This window comes from Anoplophora glabripennis, unplaced genomic scaffold (genome assembly GCF_000390285.2).
Source record: "Anoplophora glabripennis isolate ALB-LARVAE unplaced genomic scaffold, Agla_2.0 scaffold85, whole genome shotgun sequence".
Taxonomy (NCBI): Eukaryota; Metazoa; Arthropoda; class Insecta; order Coleoptera; family Cerambycidae; genus Anoplophora; species Anoplophora glabripennis.
In genome coordinates, this window is record NW_019416361.1 from 629,236 (window position 1) to 651,794 (window position 22,559).

Sequence of the window (22,559 nt, forward strand, 5' to 3'; positions counted from 1 at the left end):
AAGTTAACCTCAAAGACAAGCCGTATTAATGATACTGTAGAAAACTACTCTGCGGACTAATGCCCCAACCAGCTTTGAACTACACTTACAATAATCTGTTAAATATTTTAAATCTATGTAATTCGACGGTTTTATGTATCTAACAATTTAGTGAGCTATGAATTTTATTAAAAATGATGCATTTATCAGCGTACCTATTTCAAAATATCTAAAAAGAAAAATCTTACGTTCACAAGGTGGAATAGATATCCAGTCGGTTCCCAGAATTTTCCAGCCTGTATTTTCACAGTATATTCTGAGTTGAGATTGTCCATTAGGAAAACGATACTGTTGTCCACAAAGGGCCTCGCACTGATTAGGATTGTATCTAGAGCAACGTATGTTCACGTTAGCTGGTGCCGGGTATTGACTATGGCAACCTAAAAAAAAATATCGTATTCAAACAGATTTCAAATCCAATATAACTTTTTGGAAACCTTAAAAAATAGAATTCTCTCCATTTTGGGAGATATTTTGGAAAATATAAACTTTGGAATTTCCATTTTATCATTTTGGGGGTTTATTTAAGGACCTACATGAAATTCAGAAACATGTTAAGGTTGTGCAAAACCATACTTATCGTATCAACTTGAACGTCACCTGTTACATGGGTATTGTATAATAATGAAAACGTAATAATGACAGTTGGTAGAAGGAAGCGCAAAAAACAAACGCTTAGATGGAGAATTCTGGAAGGAAGCCTAAATAGTTGAAGTGAGAACAGTGTGGAGATGGGAGTAAGACGATCGGTGGGCAGTGTAGCAAAATAGTGAAAAATTAAAAGTGTTTAACCGGTATTAGTTAGCAGGTAATTATTCTCTAAGTACTTTGTTGTTAATTGTTCAATATAATCTTATGATTGTGATGATTATAGACGTTTCATGATAATAATTCTGTATATGTTTAGCCTTCATTGTCTTATGCTCAGGGGCGTATATTTTTCTAATGTAAAATTGTTACAATTATTATTAAAGATTGCTCATTATTTATTGCATGTTAAAATATGTATATATTGTCATGACTGCCCGTATATTGCAATAACAACTCCTTTGTTTCACATTTAACTTGTTTTGTCATGATCACGTTGTTCGAAAAACAAGTAATAAAGCATTTCTTGTGCTCACTTTATGCCATACGCATATAAGAACTTTGTTGAATTTACTAACATTTTCGCCCGTGAGGAATGAATCTGTAAAAAGAACAATTAAATACAAAAAAGAATTGCTAAAACAGATCTTCCGAAATCTCAACTCATATATGGATTGCCTCCCGTATGGGACTCCAGTACCTTTTGTCATTGTTATTTATCTGTTATATATTTGTATGAATTCTTATTGTGAATTTTATTGTATTTACTTGATGTTTTCCATGCATTGTATTATGTCTCAGGAGAAATAAAGCATATTATTATTGTTATTATTATTACCTTCCGGCCCTGCCAGCTAACTAACACCAAACCTTTTCAGTTTTACTTGGAAGTGTGTATGTCTAATTCAAGTGAGGTGACATTTAGTGACACATTAAATGAGTCGGGCGTTAATTATCATTAGCAAAGGATCCTAATTTATGCCTTTTGTTAGCGGTTGTTTTTGTATTTATATTTGGGTAGTTAGAGCAACGATCGTGGGTTTCTCTGCCATACTCTTTCCCCGCAGGAGCTCTAAGTGAGCCTGGCACTCTCATTTTATGTTAAATGGTTGTTAATGTTTTTGTTCTTTCTATTTGTCACATGTTTAATTTGAAGACTATTGTACGTAAATAATAAAATTAGGTGTATTTACTTTGTTTTTGTTTTATAAAATTAAACCATACTTCCCCTCTTTAAAGTTAGTAGCCAGTGCCTTTCGGTGAATTAAAAATTGATGTATACAACGTAGGTATTCCTCATGACGATCACATATTTCTGGCCACAACTATGTTTACATATTTTTTTTTTCGATCGAACCCGGGGTTGTTATACTACAAGGTTGTATTCGCTGTTCAGATTCAAATATTCAGTGAGACAGTACAACTATAACTATCATCCAGCTTCTTCTTTTTAAATACAAATGTATTAATATTATTGCCCTATTTGAATTCCCTTGCGAGTTCAAAGATGATATTGTTTAGTTCCGTTTCGGACTGGCGAACGTTATCATGAGTTATTTTTCTACGACAGTGTCCATCAATTTTTGTGTACGTTAAAAGGGAAAAGCAAATAGGAAACTGGCATCATTATGGCATTATGTTATAGGTAACGATTATTTTTCCCATTTTTATAAATATTTTTTTATGTCGTCTTTCTCAACCTTTATAAAAAAAAATTACATTTATGGTGGACCATTCTGTACTTAAATAAGGACTTCTTTTCAAGATTAAATTTCGGATAAAATTTCGATTGCGGTAAATAAAAACATTTGTTTTGATAAAGAATAAGTCTTAATTGCCAGATATCTTGTTGATAATTGTTTAATTGCGGAAATAGCGGTTTAATAATACAAATACGGCTTATCGTTTACACCCACAAGAACACGCGGGCAGAAATTAGTGCTTTAAAAAATTGCATAACGTAAATAAGCTTTTCTGGAAAGTCCCGATAAGACCCCATAGTGAATTGAATTGCGTATTTTTCATGATTAGTTATCTATTTTTATGTCTAGCGTATTTACTTTATCGTAGTGCGTATATTACCAACTGCTATGTTCTAAGTCCTAACTACCTACTACCACAGCCAATTCTAAATACTAGCCATCCTACTATAGGGAAACTCGAAGTAAATTGGTTAGTATACTGTCATTGAATGTAGACCACACGACCTCTCTCCTTAACTCTTAATGCTTCTTAACAAATAAATATAAATTATCCAATTATAAAAGAATGCGATATGTTCACAATTTCTTTGAAACAAGTAAAAGATGCGTGCCCTTAAATTAATTTTTAGTTAAAGGCCTGTCTCATAATGACTTATTTTTTATTAAATTTTTCATATTAGGTGAGTTTTAAGTTGTAAATGTGGAATACACAAATTGTTAGCTTACCTTTCTTTTGAGCAGCAAATAATTAACACTGTCACTAATTCTCAGGCCTTATTTGTCTAACTTTTAAACATCTTCGTTATAATTTATAAAAAAAAACACCGTTCTGCATGAAACCCGGAAACATCCGAAGAAATCACGACGTTGGCCGATGGGCAAACCCGCAGTTCGGGGTTGGCGCGAACACCCCTAGTTTATACTTATTTTTATCTAGCAACTAATTATAATTAAGGGATTATTAAAATTACTTATTATAAGGTTTGCACAATTCTTATTTTTTGAGAAACGTAAATAAGTATCTCAAAATCGTAAATAAAAGCAGTAAAGGAAAACAAATATTTACTTCGAACCGCTGCGCTTCTTCGAATAGCAGGCTTGCCATTTTACTACCTTGCGCAAAGGGTCTAGGCAAAGGGTTGTCCCTGAACGAAAAAATAATATGCACAGTTTTCCCCAAAATTAGCTACATTTTATCAAATTGTACTATATCGAACTTTCAAAAGCAATAAATCTTGCAATCCTAAATTAGAAACTATAAAAACGGCTTTCTGAAGTTTTATTTTGCCTCCAGACCAGGGAAAAATCCTGTTGTACATTTATATCCTTATTTTACAGAGACATAAGGCTTTTTTTCGCGAGTGAAGTCGTATGTTGTAGTATGTGTAGTATGAGTGAATATTACGATTTTGCGAGAATAGTCAGTCATTTAAACTACTATGTGACCTCACCAGTTTAGATCAAATGACTGAACTCTTCACCCTTCAGCTGAATATTCTGTTAGTATTATTCAACTAGTATTGTCAGCCGGTAACTTAACCTTTTTCTTTTTGACATTTTGTTTGAATGAGGATAAAAATCGTTCAGCAAAATGATGGATTCTGATACAGATGTTTTAGTAAACGTAGACGTTGAAACAGCAAATATTTTACTTAATGGTCGCAAGATTAATTTTTTATATGGGACATATTTGCGATCCACTTTGCTTCAGGATTATCCTCTTTTTTTTTGTGACCTAGGCCAGAGATAATATTGGTGGAATCATTTGTAATTCAGGTCTTTTTCGTATGAATTTCATAAAAAACCGACCTAACCTCTTTCTAGTTTAATTTTTTTATATAAAAAATTTAAAAACATATATGGGGAGCCTTGAAGCCATATGTCAAAGTCGTCACAGTATATGACAGGTTGCACCACTGAATAGTGAATATATACATTTTCGCGATCTGTTCAGGTTAGACAAGGTTAGAAATAAAATTAAAAGAGATAGAAACAGTAACTACAAGTCAGACGTATTTAGCAATATTCACTCGCGAAAAAAAGCCTACAGGTAAAGGCTATTTTTCTCTTATAAGTAAGTATAACTCCAGAGATAACTTGACGTAAATAAACTCGTAGTTTAAAATAGGTACTCATCGCGCTATTATTCTAAACAGAAACAGTTTTGTTCCTAGAGCAATCCAAAACAGTTTCCACAAATCAGATGACGCGTTAAATATTATTCCAAGCAATAAGGGTTTTTTGGCGAGCCAAACCACATCAAACCCGGTTAGCTCGAATTTGATTGTGTTAAGAGTTTGAGTTAACATTTGACAGAACTCGCAAAAATTCTTTTGGTTTGGATATCTAATCAATAATGAAATCGTAACCTATAATCTATGATAGTGCTCGTAGCTCAAGTTGTTTAATTATTTCTTATATACTATAGTTGTTATTCCTAATCTGAAATGCAGATCCATGAAAGAACGTTAATGTATGGTTATTAAATCAAAATGGGTTTACCTTGTTCACAAATATTATCTATTCAAACGCAAATGTATCGTCTAAAAGGAAGTTAATAAAGATCTATACAGTACAATATATAAAATGCATATTTACCATCTAATAAACGATTAAAGTTATTTGGATCCTCGATTACTATTTTTTTATTATCAATTTCAAATATTACTTTGTATTTTTTGCAGTGAATCCATTACCAAATTTTTTTATTTACAACTTAACCTATCCAAACCTCTAAAAAAACGAAGTAGTGACTACTAGGTACGAAACAGAAAATACATAAACAAAGATAGAAATATTAACAACCCACAAGTCCGGTTTGATGGTTAGGCAAACTCTGCCAAACCGGGTTAACAACATTTCTCGCCAAAACGGCAAACCGCAACAAACTATAGTTAACCGGGTTAGCGGTTTTCTCGCCAAAAAACCCTTAATGAATTTTGAGGCATATTGTAAACATTACATCAGAATGCGCATGCGTCTCACATTTTGGATTGCTCTAGGAACAAAACTGTGATTTGCAAGATGCAGGTAGTTTACACGTTTTAAGGCCGGTGTCCCATGCATCCGAATTCCGATGTACGATATCCGAAAATATTTTAATTCGTACGAATGATAATATTATAATTCACATGCATCCGAAATTAATCTCATAGAAATCAAGTATAGAACCATCAAATTTATTACAAGATGAAGGTGAAACATTTTCAAATGACAACCATAGGAATACATCGTAGAAAATATACGTAGTATTATATTTTCTACATTCGACATTATAATGTAACATTTATTTGACTGTAAATATACCAAACAACAATCATAGCATGTTAAGAAATGAAAAAGTGAGGTTAAAAAACGTACGATTTTGGATAAAAGTTAAAATTATTTCTACTTTTTCCGACAAGATATGAATTTAAAAAATTTCGGATGGAAATGAGCGGTAAAAATTTGAATGTATATTAACCAATAGAAACACTTTCGGACCTTCGTATCGTCGGAATTCGGATGCATAGGACACCGGCCTAAAAAGTAGGTATTATTTTGCTACAATAAAAATTAAAATTTTGACGAATGCCTGATGAATACTTACTACCTGGAAAAGCCGAAATTTCAAAACCTGGTCGAGCCGTTTTCACCCCAGTTTTCACTCCAGTTTTTACCCCCGTTTTCACTCCGAACGTCTTTAATCCAGGTTTGGTTCCGTATTTATAATACGCGGTCTTTCCTCGAGGAGTTGGAGTTTTATAACCAGTATGGGTACTCCCCATACCAGAAACTTGCCTGAAAATACACTCTCCTTATTATCACTATTAAGTATTTCGCATATTTTGAATTAATATTACACTCCAGTCGATAATATCAAAAAAGTAACTCGAAAGAAGTGACAGCAAATTGAAAATAAGTGATAAAATTACGTTTTTTTCATCACATATTTTACTGCCCATGAAAATATAGACGATCTACCGGAATATTAGTTATTTTATGTTGTGGGCAATTAAATTACCTACAATTTGGTATCTAAAATTATATTTCACCTATTTGTTAAAACTGTAAAATAAAATCGGACGCGGAAAAATCAGGTTTTGAAAATTGCCCGCATTATTACTGCAAAAAGCGATGGATGTTGATGAAATTTATGGAAAAGACGGTCAATCTAATGAACAACATTTGTACTAAAGACCGATTTAATTGACTGTGAAATTATTGCTCCAGGTATTTGTTTAAAGTTGAAATTAAGCTGCCCTTTACAATACAACTAACAATGTTGGACGTGAAAAACAGAGATATTTTTAACTGAATTTGAAACGTTCAAGTAAAAAATCTTCAAATACTTAATTAACAATTATAAAATTATCTTGGGAACAAAGAGGTGCAGATGATTTCTCTTTTTTTTTAATTATACCGTAAAAATAAGCTCTATTTAATGTAAAAAGAGCGAATTGCCGAGCGGCTTTTGCTTTTTGCACGTCCTACTTTGTTAGCTGTAAAGGGTTACTTAATTTCAATTTTATGAAATTTTTCTTTTTCGATACGTAACTTTGGATCAATGAGAACCTATATCTCCGATATTAACTTCTAAAATTGACCTTTAATAGCTAAAAAAAAGGAACGAAATTAATTAACAAATACCCAGAGCAACAATTTCGCGGTCAATTGAACCTGTCTTTAGTACACATATTAACCATTGGATTGACCGTCTTTTCCATAAATTTCATCAAGATCCATCGCTTTTTGCAAGAATAATGCGCAATTTTCGAAAACTGATTTTTCCGCGTTTGACCTTTATTTTACAGTTAACAAATTGGTAGGTACCTTAAATTGTAGGTAATTTAATTGCCTACAACACAAAATAACTAGTTTTCCGATAGGTCGTCTAATTCAAGTTTCATGGACAGTAAAAAAAGTGAAAAAACACGTAATTTTGCAACTTATATGCAATTTGCCAACTTAGCGTCATTTCTTTCTAGTTACTTATTTGATGTATTATCATTCTTCCTTGTCTTAAATTGCAATAAAATGTCTACTAATAAGTTTTTTACATTCAAACTCTAATTGGACTGTAGTATTAAAACCAGAATGTCAAACAGGTGATGGTTTTAATCATCTACATTTATTATCTAAATGCATGTATTAAATGATAAAATTTAATTTTTGTTTTTGAAAACAAATGTTTTCTACGACATATAAGTTTCCCTACATTACAATGTGTCAAAAAATATAAAGGAAAAAAAATGTTTTCATCTTTGACTTCCTGCATATCTGTTATTACTATCTTTTGTACATGTTGGTTTAGATCGGACAATTTTTTTTCCAGAAACCTTCCAATACAGTATGGCCCATTCGTTACAAAACACCTTGTATGTATATGAGTTATCTACAGGGTGTCCCGAAATTCATGCAACAAACTTTCGTCACAGATTCTTAAGACAAATTTAGGGGACCCGTATTTTTTATTTTTGCCAAGTGGCCCCCTCTTTCGGAGTTACAGCCCCCTGAAGTCCACCCCAAAGAATAATCTTTTTTTATATCTCAGAACCCTATTGTACGAGAATAACTAAATTTGGTACACAGTAGTTTTATGACATGTGGAATCTGATGGTGCTACGTTTTTTGGCGGGGAACCTCATTAAGACAATTTTTCGTGGGCCCCCTTGTCTTTGGAGCCAAAAAAGTTTGGTCGCAAATTTGAATTTCTTAAAAATTTAACAGTCCACTAGAAAGAAAATTTAGAAACTTTTTGTCCCTTTATACTTTTTTTGTAAAACGCAATGTTCTCGAAAAAAATGTCAAAATGTAATCGAATGCATATCGTGATTTGCCATTTTCCTCAAAAACATTGCGTTTTACGAAACAAATATCAAGAGATAAAAAAGTTTCTAAATTCAATGGCTTTCTAGCTAACTAATAATTTTAAAAAAAAATCAAATTTGCGACCAAAGACAAGGGTGCCCACGAAAAAGTATCTTAAGGGGGTATCTCGCTAAAAAGCGTAGCACTGTGAGATTCCACATGTCATAAAACTCCTATATACCAAATTTAGTGATTCTCGTACAACATGGCTTTGAGATATAAAAAAGACTTCTTCGGGGCAGATTTCAGGGGGCTGTAACTCCGAAAGAGGGGGCCAGTTGCCAAAAAAAAAATACGGATCCCCTAAATTTGTCTTAAAAATTTATGACCAAATTTTCTTGCATGAATTTACAACAACTTTATCATAAATTCAAAAATAAAGATGTTCCACAAAAAATTGGGTATATTATGAGTGCAGTCTATATCTATTTTAATCTTTTATTATTTAATTCATTAATTTGTAAGACATTTTTTTGTATTGTATCTGCATCTGCGTCTTACGTAGTTAAAGTATAGTAAAGTAAAAAGTAGAAGTAAACTATAAGTAGTGACGCGTGTAAGTAAAAAATAAGTAATAAAGCTAATAAAAGTAACTAAAGTAAAGTAATAAAATAATGTAGTAACTTACATAGTACTTCCTGGAAACTGGTTTCCAAATTTTTTCTGCATGAATTTGGGTATTTGGATTTCAAATCCCCTTAGAAACAAAACAAGTCATAAATGTAACTCATTTTTAGGTATAGATTCATAATTTATTTTTCTCTATACATTTTCCAACAAATAGTAACATTTGTTCACAAAAATTCTTCACTTCAAAGTGAGTTCGCTACCACGGTTCTTTTTAAAACTGTTTCCTAACGCTGATTATTTTATTTTATAATTTCCGACGACAAAAAATTAATAAAAAAGAAATCGTTAACCACCAAATTATATAAAAATTAGAAAAATATACCTAATTATTTTTTGTGTATTTAAAATTTTAGTACAGGTACTAGATGGAAAAAAATTAATCGGGTCATAAGTTAAAAGAAAATTTGGGAAAAAATTGAAAAAACACAATTTTGGAAGATATAAATAACAATAAAAGATTTTACTTACTCCGAATATTGCATAATTATCATAGAGACCACCACTAAGGGCACCGCGTAAATGCGAATCTTCATTTTGACCAACACTTGCGGATGCTGGCCAAACACTGATTGAATCTTGCCGTCGTTCGCACATTTATCAGTTTTGAAAATATATATGTAGATACATAAAAATATGGTGCAGACTAACATTTCATTGAAATTAGAATAGACTTAGATGTACTTTGTATTTGGGATGTATTGAGTAGGCATTGTAAATGTTTCTGCAGTAGGTAGCTTAACAGATAACAGCAAAGGGAAATAGAGAATCCCAATTCAAAATTTATAAAAAGTACGAAATGATATGGGTATTACAATGAAAATTTTGTAGTTGTCGCAATAGTTGGCAATTGTTAAATAATTCCGAATTTGAGTTTTTTTGCTGAGATTTTAATCCAATAGAACTCTGGGTGTGAGGATACATAAAATCTCTTGTAAGTGAAGAGACAATAAATACTCGAGAGAAATTGTGACAGCGAATTGAAAATGCCATAATGAACACCCATTTTTTAAAATCAAATGATAATTTAATAAACGTGTTTCTAAATGGATACCACTTTAACAGTTGCTACAGAAAGTGAATAGCTTTTTTTATTAATTGTTGATTATTTATTTTTTGTAATATATATTTCATTGTATTTTATTGTTTTTTCATTTCAGAGTATATGTTTTCTCATTTTTCTGTCAGCAATCGAATTTAATAATTCAAAAAATGTAAAAAAAGATAATTCTATAGTTAGGCCGGTACTCTTCCCAATTCACTCTTTCACTTCCCTCCCAATTCTTTTTTTATTTTTGGGGTTACTAAGCTTGAAAACATATCTTATTAAATTTGTTTTTGTTTTATACTAATTTAAATTTGTTGAATTGGAAACTTATCTCAAAAATCTTTTTATTTTTTTGGTAAAAAAGTATAGGAAAATGATGCCTCGTAAAGTGCAGCAAGTGGCGCCCTCTAATCAGTAGCGGCAAAATTACGATTGGATTTGAATTCGTCGCGTCAAAGAACTACGATCCCCTGTAATTTTGAAACGGTTTATTTTAGTGAGTAGAATCCGCTGTTGCTCCATATACCTTTATACTTATGGGACACCCTGTATAGTGTAGTTACGTCCCACTAAACACGAAACGTAAATGAAACGTTGCAAATGAGATGTTTTACTAAACAATTGAAACATTAACTAGAAACGTTTCTGTTTCATTACAGAAATGTAGCACTTGAAAACTTATTTAGTGAAACCTAGCCGAAACGTTACAATTGAAGAGAGTTTGAAACATTACTCGAAACATTACCTTTCGATCTCGGAAACATAACAGACGAACAACCCTTTGCTATTTTTGCTTATCTTATGGAACAATCGGCATTAGTTAAATTTTGCTCTCAATCCCCAATCCTTCTCAAGCGTTAGTTCATTTGCCTTTGTTATATAGACATAATTAGAAAAAAAAATGTGGTAGCATATTTATAACACAAGTCTAGAAAAAATGTAATGTTTGTGACTTGCGTAGACTGCGCGTAACAGCCCGAGTTTATTTGTTTCCCGTGTGTCGTTTCAATTCGTATTATGTTAGGTTAGGTTTGCGGTTTGTCAGTTTGCTTGGTTTCGTTGTTATTCATCTTTACTTTGACGCTATTTTATGTGATAATTTGTAGTGTGTGCAGTTGTGGTTATTGTAAGGTGCATATAAAATAATGAATATTGATGCAAAATGTTTAAAACGATATGTGTAGAGATTTCCAATTTTGCGTCACATCTACCTAAATATAGTTATACCCACTACCTATTACAGACAAGAGGACAAGGGACAAGAACTAAGAAAATGGAACAACAACTATACGTTTCGATATAATTTGAAGAGCAACTACTTAGTCAGTGAGAACTATTTGAAATATGGATGAATCAAGTGAAATAGACGTCATTTATTTTATATTTTGTACAAATGTTTATATTTGTTTATGTGTATAGGCATGCTTAAATAAAAGAGTTTAGGTATACCTACAGATATTTACTTTGTCAAGATATCATTTTGTATCCTTATTTCTGCTGTATAATTTATTATTATTAAAAGGATATATGTAATATTGACCATGCGTAGAAGAAATTATAACTTTATATTATTTTTCAGTAATGTTATTTGTTTTTCATGTACCTACCATTTTAAGATTCATAATCATAACTAACTTTTTCTAATTATCAGTTCGTCATTGTTACCATATTCATGAAGGTCTCAACATTAGAAAATTTCCATTTCAGAAGCGTATTTGAACTATATAAAATGTGTAGCTTTTTTTTAATGCTTCTGATATTGTTTTGTGATATTTTTATTTGTACGATGAATGGCAAAATTCATAATCCATATTAGAAACTTTTTTCAGTGGCTTCTCAAAAAGAAAGAAATTCTTAGTAAAAGTTGCCGCATCCCCAAACTAGAAGAGCATATTTATTTTTTTTAATATACAATGTAACTTTTTTTAGTTCGAATTAAGTCATTCACAATACAAATAAAAATATCACAAAGGAGTATTAGAGATATTTAAAAAAATACTCACACTATTTATACTATTTCAAAAACGCTTTTGAAATGAAAATGATCTAAAGTTGAGAGCATTATGAGAACAATATGGTAATAAAATTATTATGTTACTCAAACATTTCTGAAAATATACTGAAACGTAAAACAAAAATATCGAGGGCATAAATGGAACATAAAAAGAATGTTACTGAAACCAATTTTTTGAAACGTTTCATTGGAAACGTATTTTGGGGAGGACATCTTGGGCTTCTAGAACGTTACCAGAACGTTGCATGGATTTTTTATGAAACGTTTCAAGAAAAATGGAAACGTTTCTGAAACATATCAGAAACTGAAAAATGTTTAGTGGGGTACTACCTACATTGTGTCAAATAATTAAACTGCTTCACTAATACAAACAATGCAGCAGTAATTAGATATATTCATATCGAATTCACGCAGATATAAAAAAACGTAAACAAACTCCGCCATGTTTTAAAGAAGTAGTAAAAAATGGTTATCGGCAACAATCGCTCTGTGACTGATTTGTATATATTATATTACCTGTAAAATAAATCTCTAACACTAGAAGAGATGATAATGCAATAAGAATATGAGACATATTAAGCTGTTTTGAATTAGAAACATTACGTTTGTGACACGTAACTCACGGTAGTATATCAGCCTTATTGCGTATGTAGACCCATAATTAAATCTCGAATATTGGTAATCCCGAGAAAAGAACGGTTTGTAATTTTTACTTTTAATACGGCTTTATTAAATATTTGTTGGAATTTAGCTATAGAAATGTCAAGGCCTTATAAATAGGTCATGAATTAGGAAGACAAACTAACTTCGAACTAATCGCGCGCCGCTGCAAATTTGGTTTACCGGATGCACTGTGTGCTTTTATCAAGTTCTGCATGCTGCGATTATTCTATATAGTTACTTCAGGCTACGCGTGGCCTTATTATTTCCGTTAACGTCCCTTTATATACGTAGTAAAAAAATCGCTTTTATATAATTTCAAGAACTTATTAACTAGGTCACTTATGACAAACCTTTTATTTCCGGCAGAAATTCCAGATAATTCAAAAGATAATCCTAAAAATTCTAAATATTTTATATGGAGTGATAAAAAATAGTGACAAAAACTTTTTCCATCTACTGATTTCTAGTTAAATATATCTGCATAAAATTTATCAGTAGCTTTCTGTACCGAAATTATCAATATTGCCTGTCCAAAGATATCCTCAATATTTTTTATGTTATCAATTTCTAACAAAAATAATACAAATGTTCACATTTTGTCAAACAGGAAATTAGACAGACAAGATAAATCAAATCGAAAACTAATGCAGATATACTGATCTATACTCAACTGAAAGTGATGATAAATTCCTTAACTTCCGCAAAAGATATGAATTCAAATCAAACCTAAGAGTGGGACGTGAAGTATCATTTACTAAATGTCTTGAAACCACGTGTTCTTTAACCAATCATTATATATTAAACGCACAGTGTGTAAATGCAATTATTTTATCAATTTATGAAGTGCATAGCACCGCTGGACTATGTGGTTTGCATCTACGCGGACAAAAATAAACTACTGAAAAGCCTGTGGTTAGGTTGGTTGCTCTTAAAAAAGTCCCTAATATTTGACAACACGACAATTGTTTTAATTTGACAGGTGCCAAATGTCGAATAGGTTAAGTTTTATACTTAAATTTTCAAAATGTTAAATTTTATATTAAAAAAATGAGACTTTATACAATCCTGCAGCTGGGAATTCTGTTGTCTATAGCATTAGTTATATTTTATTTGTATAGTATAAGGTTAATGAACAACAGAGACAGTATTCTAGAAGAAGATCCGGAGTTGTTTGAAAATGAAGTTACTACAGAAAAATTATCATTCACGAAGTAATTTAATGATTGGCTTGCCAAATCTCAAATAATTACATCACATCTATTTTGTAGAAACGATATTGTGGTGGCAGTTGTTGCTTGTGGCGATAGACTCCAGGAAACTCTCAACATGCTAAAATCGGCTTTAATGTTTAGTAAAGAAAGACTAAATTTTGTTATTGTGGCAGAAGATAGATTAATAGAAAGTTTTAAAGAAAAGGTATAAAATCAATATGATAAATAACTGCGATAAAATATTTCTTTTAGCTAGGAGAATGGAAATCGTTTACAAATAACGGTTTCACATTTAGGGTTCTGCCCCTCACTTTTCCTGCAGATAATCCTTTGGAATGGAAAAAATTGTTTAAACCCTGTGCCGCGCAAAGGCTATTCTTGCCAGTAAGTACAATTTATGTAGTATAATTTTTATTTTGATGAAAACGTGTGTATATCCAAAAATAAAATTCTTTTAGAATTTATTAGAAAATGTCGATTCAGTTTTGTATGTGGATACTGATACATTATTTTTAACACCCGTCGAGAATGTTTGGGAGCATTTCCATAAATTTAATGCTAGCCAGATGGCAGCGTTGGCCCCCGAACACGAAGATCCAAACGTGGGGTGGTACAATAGATTCGCAAAACATCCCTATTATGGAAAATTGGGTGAGTCCATTGGTATTGCAGCTAAAGGATAAATAAGTAGATAGTTCAGAAGCATAAATTACCTACATCTAGGATATATTTAAATAGGGAGATAGGTATATAACACAATTTTAATCCCGATTTTCTTAACTTTTTTCCAGGTGTCAATTCTGGAGTTATGTTAATGAACTTAACAAGGATGCGAGCTTTTCGATGGAGGGAATATGTTGTCCCGATTTATAAGAAATATAAACTTAAAATTACTTGGGGCGATCAAGATATTATCAATATTATATTTCATTACCATCCAGGTTAGTAAACACATTTCAATGTATGGTTTAATTCCTTTAAATATATATTTTTTTCAGATAAATTGTACATATATTCATGCAGGTTCAATTATCGTCCTGATCATTGCATGTATACCAGCGTCTGCAAACCTGCCGAATCTAAGGGGGTCGCTGTTATCCATGGGTCAAGGGGTTTTTTCCACTCGGAAAAGCAGCCAATATTCCAAGCTGTGTATAAATCATTTGAAGAGGTAAGTGAGAAAGATTTTTATGTTTAATCCTCTACTGTTTGTGTCCAAGTGAGATATTAAATTTACAATTAATAGACAGGGGACCAGTTTTTGGGAGTAATAATTCAGCTTTAGTTTTCGCAATAGAATTTGTGAAAACAAATGTTAAATAAATATGTCCCCTTATCAAAGTTAAACCGTGTATAATTTACAGAAAGGATATTATCCTGTTAAAAATGTTTTTGAAAAAGTACTTTTCTTGTTCATCTAATCTTCGATAATATCGCTATATTTGGAGTAGCAAAAATTATGTGTTGGTTGAACTAATACTGTAATGTATGTGAGATATAACCTATAAAGTTTATGTCATATGTTAAATGTCATTAGTACTCAATGCCTATAGGCGCAAGACATTGCTTTGTATCTACTGACAGAGAGTGACCTGCTAATGTGTAGATACTAAGAAAGCGTGATTTGTTTCTCACAGTATCATTAATTTTACAGTTTAATACTGTAATATTCTCGTTATCTTCAGTTCCAGCTAGGTGGAGACATTTACAGAGAATTTTATCAGACGTTGGAGGTCTATCTAGAAGCCGCTCAAAATAACAATTGCGGTAATGTTAAAGATATCTTCCTGAAAAATCTTAGAAAATATATGGACCTCGATTTTGACAATACATAAAAGTGAATTATAACCAATTTAAACGAATAATATGATTGAAAAAGTAAAAAATTCCATGATCTGTTTACATTTTTGATAGTATTCACTTTAGATCTGATTAATAATTTTCTGGTGGTAGGTTTTGATATTAAGCCAAAGGAAATGTATTATTAGATGTAATATTTTATTTAGGAAAAAAAGATATAAATCTCTTAATGTTCTGTCTTAGTATTATTATAAGGTCTCTTTATTTTTTTATTCTTTTTGATATTTTTTTATATATATTTTATGTTTTTATATTATATAAATATAAATATTATAAAAAGACCTACTACCTAAAAATTACATCCTTATTGAGTATTTTAGTTATGTTCGATATTGTATTTACAGAAAAACACATTTTGTATTAAAAAGAAGCATGATCTCATTTAGGATCAAATTATTAGTACTTAGGATATGTTTACATGTTTACCATATTATTTTACAGAATCTATTTTATTTATGACATGCTCTCATGTACATGTCTTATGTGTATTGTGTATGCATAAATTTTAGATATATGTGATTATCGACTAACAAAATAAAACACTAGTAATAAATTACTGTGTACTCAAAAAAAAAATGTTTTAGTGTTAACAATGTTTATATCATTGTGATTATGTTAAGAAAACTCGCTGCCATATACTTGTGCTTAATTGTAAAATATATACCTCTTCAATGTGCAACGAAATTTTGCTTGCAGTATTTTCATTGTGCTAAATAAATTATTTTGTATACTATTTATATATTTTTATAACTGAACTATTAGCAGTTTGATTTATAATAAATGTTAATTAGTAGGCTGGCTGATTTTTTATCTTTCCTTCAACATCAATAAAAGATTTTCAGTACTTGACTCGAGTTATCGGATTATTTTTAGTACTAGAAAATTCATTGTGACCTACTTGTTTTTAATAAAGTTTAAGATGCCTACGAAGTACTTAAAATATATGCTCCTTAACCTGTCTGTAAAGTGTTAAATTTTTAGAAGAAGAAGACGAATATAACCATAACCTCAAAATATTGAAAACTTCGAAATAGGTTATGTAACTAAAAACAAAATGATTTCACAATTTAAAAAATATATTATTTAACTTATTACAAAATGATCCGAAACACTTTGCAGAACGGAATTAAGTATGCATTTTTACCAATTTCAAGCTGGTTAGATGGAGATCAACTAGAAAATAGAACTCCAACAGAACAAGAAGCTAATAAATCTTTAACAGAAAAAGAAACGGGATGGGATCGTTTAAAAAAAATGTTTGAAGTAGAGTAGGCAATATTTTAAATGGTAGAAATGCATTTAATGATTAGGTGTTTATTTTAGTGAATTTGGAAACGTTTCTCGAGAAGTTAATTCAATATTACAGGTTGGAGTTTTTAGTTTGTTTATTGGTGGGGTATATGGTGGCGTTATTAATAGTAGAAGTGCGTACCTGGAATTTATGCAGAACAATGAAGCTACTTCGTTTAAAAGTCATTTAGATGCAAAGGTAAAATTTTCCCTATGTTGTAGAATAAAAAAAACATGTTATAATTAAATTCTTGTTTCACAATCAAATTATAAGTTGAAATACTAATCCTATATTTTAACTGTTTTATTTCTAGCAAAAATTGCAGGACAAAGTTACCATCAGTTTTGGAAAAGGAGCTTTTAAATGGGGTTGGCGGTTAACATTATTCTGCACTTCGTTTGTGTAGGTTCTTCATTAACACGTACAATGCATGAGGCTTTACAATTTGTCTTATCTTTTTTTAGCGGAATATCTACTGCGATTCAAACGTACAGAGGAAAATATGGAATTAGAGAATATGTTATTGCAGGCGGCATGACTGGAGCAATGTACAAATTCAATATGGGCCCAAGAGGGTGGATAATTGGTGGCGGCTTAGGTGAGCATTTAAAACTAAACTACCCTTCATGGGAAAATCACCTTTAAAATTGGAATGTGAATTTAGTATTATAATTTTTGGTTCTACAGATGAAAACAAATTTCAAAAAGCAACACTTTAAGAGTGAAATTGAATTTCAATTTTCTTTTGTGGCAGGATCTGTCTTGGGCCTCATTTGTGGGGGAACTACCATCGGCCTGCTCAAATTAACTGGAATTTCAATGGAAGAGGCCAGATACTGGCAATATTACTTAAAGCATTCGCGTGACGAATATTTCAGGAAAGGAATGGCCGATTATTTGCAAAAAGAAGACTTTGCCGTTATAAAATTACACGACGATCAAATAGGCGAAGCGGGCAAGGATATTTCAAATTTAGATAGAAATGTTAATAGCGCAGATAAGAAATAAAGTGATATTATTTAAACTGGCTTTCTTTAGTGTTTCTTTCATATTGTCGTACCTGGTATAACTTTAAGTGCGAGTCAGTTTTTTAAATCAAATAGATAGTCGATTATAATTAGTTTTTCACACTGCACCGAAAGTCTTGTCTATGCCATCACTGGGCAACACCCGAGCCAGAGTATCAGTGTTGCCAGTGGAATTGCTTTTCTACGTCTTTGTGACATGTTATTTCAGTCACCAATTTTTTTTAAACTGTAGTATTTTTAAAATAATACTTTCTGCATGATTTATTTAATAATAACTAATATGCGGATAAGCATAAGTTATACTAATTGCAAATAAAACTAATTTGTTTTAAAATAATTATTTTTGCTGTTTTATAAAATGCCTTAATAAATGAAAACACTAATCGATAGATTTAAATTGTTTTAAAATAATGTCAAGTTTTCAATAAAAAGTATTGTAGTATATAGCACTGTGTTTAGTTCGTGAAATTCTTGGGTCAATGACCTCTGTTATTAGCCTTAAGCGAACTATACTACGGTCACTTTACATATTCCAATGAAGTGAACAATTGCATGTAGCCACAGTGTAATCGTAAAAGTAGGCAAGCACAGGAGAGTTGAAACAAGTACTATTGAAAAGTTATAAAATAGTAGAATATCCATTTTTCCTCCTTTTTCTTATTCAGCACAAAAAAAAATGTACTTTACTTTCTATTTATTTATGAAAGGCCAAAATAATTGAGACAACTGATTTGCATATTTTTATTAAATTATGTACACACTAAAGATACATTTATTTAAACTGTATGCATATTAATGATGTATGACACTTTTTAAAAGTATTCCAAATGTTCTTTAATAGTAAAAATTCTAAGGACAAGTTTAACGGTTTGGAATATGGATGTATTCGATTCACCGATAATACACAAAAATAAAAATAATTCTTAATATTTCCTATTTTTCTTGGATTTTCAAAATTTTAGGCTAAATCCGGGTCCTCCTCTTCTATTATCCACTCCCATTCCTATTCTAAATCCATAACCGTCATCGTCTCCGTCGCCACCCTGTAAAAAAATAAGTCAGAGTATAACGCCACGTGTTGAAATGAAGGAGCGTTTTCTTCGCCCAAATTTAAGATTATTTTTCGATACAGAGTGGGTTAAATTTTTATACTGAAACTTTAAAGGTTAACAGATGATATCATTCTAAAAAAAAGGTCATATGAACAAAGGTTGTAGAACGCTTTGTTTACGAGATATACCGACTTAGCTAGTTGTGGGAAAAAATTCACTGAGTTGGTATAGAAATCCATGAACCAGTGGCGGATACTGGGAAACAATGTCAAAGAGCACTTAAAATTTTTGACGCTACTGAGTATTTTCAAAATTCGTGCATCCAATTCCAATTATTGGTATTTCTAACAAAAAGATATTTGGTATTTTGTTCAAAAAACAAGACATTTTTGAGTTATTTGTTTAAATTTAAAGTAAACCTACGACCAACAGCATATTACGACATATTTCCACATATTTGGTAATTAATAATATGATTGTAGAGGATTTGATCCCGGGATCCCGACCGCTTTTCAGATCCGAAATTTTCGGGACTGTTTTTCTGATTCCGAGATTTTCGGGATTAACATAATTTTAAAAAAGTTGCAAAATAGACTGTGTGAAGTGAAACGCTCTGTGCCAGTGCTCTCAACAGAATTGCTTGCCTCTCATTTTAATATAAAACTTCTTATATTTTGAACTAAAACTGGGTCATTTTCGTATTTTTGAATTGTGAATATTATTTTTAAATATTTTTTGCTAAGAAACTTACTTTACTACCTACTTACTAGGTCATTACATGAAAGTCGTCTTTTTAGTCGATGTTAAGACAGATTTTTGTTAATTTTCAAAGATTATTTGCACAGTTTGTTACATAAAGGTTTTTTAATTCATCTAAGTTTAAAGAGATCTCACTGATTCTTGAAAAAGAATAACTTAAGACACTGAATGATTTTAAGTCTGGTTAGTCTGACTCTAGGTGTCTAATTAGTTAGAGTGATTAGATTATAGTGGAGTAAAATAAGATTTTGACTTCGGAAAAATTAGCAGATCGGGTAACTTTTGAGGACACACTCGTGAGGGTGTTAGGAACAACAAATAAAAAGTTACCAACCGTAGAGTGTACGCTTGATTATTTATTTAATAAATTAGTTGCAAAATTCCATTGTTTATTGTATATCTTAACAATTTTTAAAAAAAAACTGATTGCGCTAATCGAAAGAACGGGAAATTTTACGTCCCCCGCGCTATCTTGTTATAACTTTTGATCTATTTCAAATAATAAAGTCCACAAAAATTTAAATGAAAGAGAAATCTTGTAGCTAAGAAGTTATCATGATTTTAAAATCGAAAAAAATATATTTACAGGAATAGTGTGTAAATAAAGTTACATAACGGTAGAATTTTCTACAAAATTAATTAAAGATCTGCCATTTTTTAAATTTTTAAGATACAAATTTAAAACTTTCAGAGATTACTTTTGAAATAGCATTTAAAATAGTGAGTGATATAAAAAAAATCTTAAAATTTTAATTCCAAAAATACAACGCTCGAAATATTCAATAACTTTTAAAAAAGGCAAATTGTTGCAACTTTACAGGAGCACTTTTTGGAGCTTGAAAACTGTACTTTAAGATGGTCCATTTTATTTTATTTAAAACGTTGAATTTATAATAAAATTTAAAGAAAAAGAAACAAAAAATTTTTTGTTCTGAAACGAAATTTGTTAAATAAACTTTAATGAAGTTAAAAAAATTTTTTTTTTGCTTGTTTAACCAATATATTTTCAAACTATGATCTAAAAAAAATAATCAACGAAAAAAAAATTTTTTGTTACTATAATATTGTATAAAATACGAAAAATACGGTTTTGCAATAAATTGTCGTCACGAGATTCAGTTTTACCTAAATTTTTTCATGATGAAATTATGTAGTAGAAGTTTATCTGATAATCAAATTCTCGTGATTAAAGAATTATATTTTTGAATATTAGAAAGAGATAGAGGGAACATCTGCTCGGTGAATGGAGTTCACCTGGCGCATGCTACGTGTCTAACGCAGGGATTCGGGTATGACTCCATCTTTTATGACTCAAGATCCAGCACCAAGTGAACTTCTCAAAATGATTTTTGTGCTAATAATTGCGGTTGCCAGAAGGCAGGTCTACTTTGCACCATAGTTTGCTCTAATTGTTACGGAACTGATTGTCTCAATTGCCAAGCATTTTTCGAAGAAGAACAAGAATCAGACCAATTGCCAGAAGTTATAATGATTCAAGAGAATGAAAATTGAATATTGTTATTTTTTTATATTTCTATTTTTAATATGCAAATACTTTTTCATATTTAATAAATTTGTTAATTAAGAATCCCATATATTGACTTTTTGCAGAACCCTAAACATCATACCCAAATTTCTTTAAAATTGAACGAGTTGATTTCATTTTATATTTNTAGATAGATAGATAGATAGATAGATAGATAGATAGATAGATAGATAGATAGATAGATAGATAGATAGATAGATAGATAGATAGATAGATAGATAGATAGATAGATAGATAGATAGATAGATAGATAGATAGATAGATAGATAGATAGATAGATAGATAGATAGATAGATAGATAGATAGATAGATAGATAGATAGATAGATAGATAGATAGATAGATAGATAGATAGATAGATAGATAGATAGATAGATAGATAGATAGATAGATAGATAGATAGATAGATAGATAGATAGATAGATAGATAGATAGATAGATAGATAGATAGATAGATAGATAGATAGATAGATAGATAGATAGATAGATAGATAGATAGATAGATAGATAGATAGATAGATAGATAGATAGATAGATAGATAGATAGATAGATAGATAGATAGATAGATAGATAGATAGATAGATAGATAGATAGATAGATAGATAGATAGATAGATAGATAGATAGATAGATAGATAGATAGATAGATAGATAGATAGATAGATAGATAGATAGATAGATAGATAGATAGATAGATAGATAGATAGATAGATAGATAGATAGATAGATAGATAGATAGATAGATAGATAGATAGATAGATAGATAGATAGATAGATAGATAGATAGATAGATAGATAGATAGATAGATAGATAGATAGATAGATAGATAGATAGATAGATAGATAGATAGATAGATAGATAGATAGATAGATAGATAGATAGATAGATAGATAGATAGATAGATAGATAGATAGATAGATAGATAGATAGATAGATAGATAGATAGATAGATAGATAGATAGATAGATAGATAGATAGATAGATAGATAGATAGATAGATAGATAGATAGATAGATAGATAGATAGATAGATAGATAGATAGATAGATAGATAGATAGATAGATAGATAGATAGATAGATAGATAGATAGATAGATAGATAGATAGATAGATAGATAGATAGATAGATAGATAGATAGATAGATAGATAGATAGATAGATAGATAGATAGATAGATAGATAGATAGATAGATAGATAGATAGATAGATAGATAGATAGATAGATAGATAGATAGATAGATAGATAGATAGATAGATAGATAGATAGATAGATAGATAGAT

General features: G+C 30.5%; 3 protein-coding genes across 4 annotated transcripts in view; 2 read left to right on the forward strand and 1 right to left on the reverse strand.

Moving 5' to 3' along the window:
• LOC108917144 (hemocytin) overlaps nucleotides 1-9,409 on the reverse strand; it is a 44,172-nt gene extending 34,763 nt beyond the window's left edge. The window contains exons 1-4 of one of the 2 annotated variants that reach the window (XM_018723611.1): nucleotides 9,279-9,409; nucleotides 8,809-8,877; nucleotides 5,920-6,110; nucleotides 228-419 (exon numbers count right to left, since the gene is read on the reverse strand). In XM_018723611.1, coding sequence (XP_018579127.1) covers nucleotides 228-419; nucleotides 5,920-6,110; nucleotides 8,809-8,877; nucleotides 9,279-9,343 — 517 coding nt within the window. In that variant the 5' untranslated portion in view covers nucleotides 9,344-9,409. The remainder of the gene's footprint in view (nucleotides 1-227; nucleotides 420-5,919; nucleotides 6,111-8,808; nucleotides 8,878-9,278) is intronic. The other variant, XM_018723612.1, reaches the window with a different exon arrangement.
• Nucleotides 9,410-13,519: 4,110 nt separating this feature from the next.
• LOC108917134 (glucoside xylosyltransferase 1) lies at nucleotides 13,520-16,362 on the forward strand. Its single transcript, XM_018723595.1, has 7 exons — nucleotides 13,520-13,743; nucleotides 13,801-13,948; nucleotides 13,996-14,127; nucleotides 14,202-14,394; nucleotides 14,535-14,684; nucleotides 14,742-14,914; nucleotides 15,429-16,362. Exons 1-7 carry the CDS (start codon nucleotides 13,580-13,582, stop codon nucleotides 15,576-15,578), a joined length of 1,110 nt encoding a protein of 369 aa, XP_018579111.1. The 5' UTR covers nucleotides 13,520-13,579; the 3' UTR covers nucleotides 15,579-16,362.
• A 264-nt stretch (nucleotides 16,363-16,626) lies between these two features.
• Nucleotides 16,627-17,922, forward strand: LOC108917136 (RPII140-upstream gene protein). Its single transcript, XM_018723596.1, has 5 exons — nucleotides 16,627-16,871; nucleotides 16,927-17,092; nucleotides 17,208-17,296; nucleotides 17,359-17,492; nucleotides 17,649-17,922. Exons 1-5 carry the CDS (start codon nucleotides 16,702-16,704, stop codon nucleotides 17,900-17,902), a joined length of 813 nt encoding a protein of 270 aa, XP_018579112.1. The 5' UTR covers nucleotides 16,627-16,701; the 3' UTR covers nucleotides 17,903-17,922.
• The last annotated feature ends 4,637 nt before the right edge of the window (nucleotides 17,923-22,559 follow it).

Bases quoted from the DNA above. Each gene is read 5' to 3' on its own strand.
- LOC108917134 (XM_018723595.1), top strand. From the start codon at position 13,580: ATGAGACTTTATACAATCCTGCAGCTGGGAATTCTGTTGTCTATAGCA. The intron at 13,744-13,800 runs GTAATTTAATGA...TCTATTTTGTAG, and splicing joins GAAAAATTATCATTCACGAA to AAACGATATTGTGGTGGCAG. The intron at 13,949-13,995 runs GTATAAAATCAA...TATTTCTTTTAG, and splicing joins TAGAAAGTTTTAAAGAAAAG to CTAGGAGAATGGAAATCGTT.
- LOC108917136 (XM_018723596.1), top strand. From the start codon at position 16,702: ATGATCCGAAACACTTTGCAGAACGGAATTAAGTATGCATTTTTACCA. The intron at 16,872-16,926 runs GTAGGCAATATT...TGTTTATTTTAG, and splicing joins AAAAAAATGTTTGAAGTAGA to TGAATTTGGAAACGTTTCTC. The intron at 17,093-17,207 runs GTAAAATTTTCC...TTTTATTTCTAG, and splicing joins AAAGTCATTTAGATGCAAAG to CAAAAATTGCAGGACAAAGT.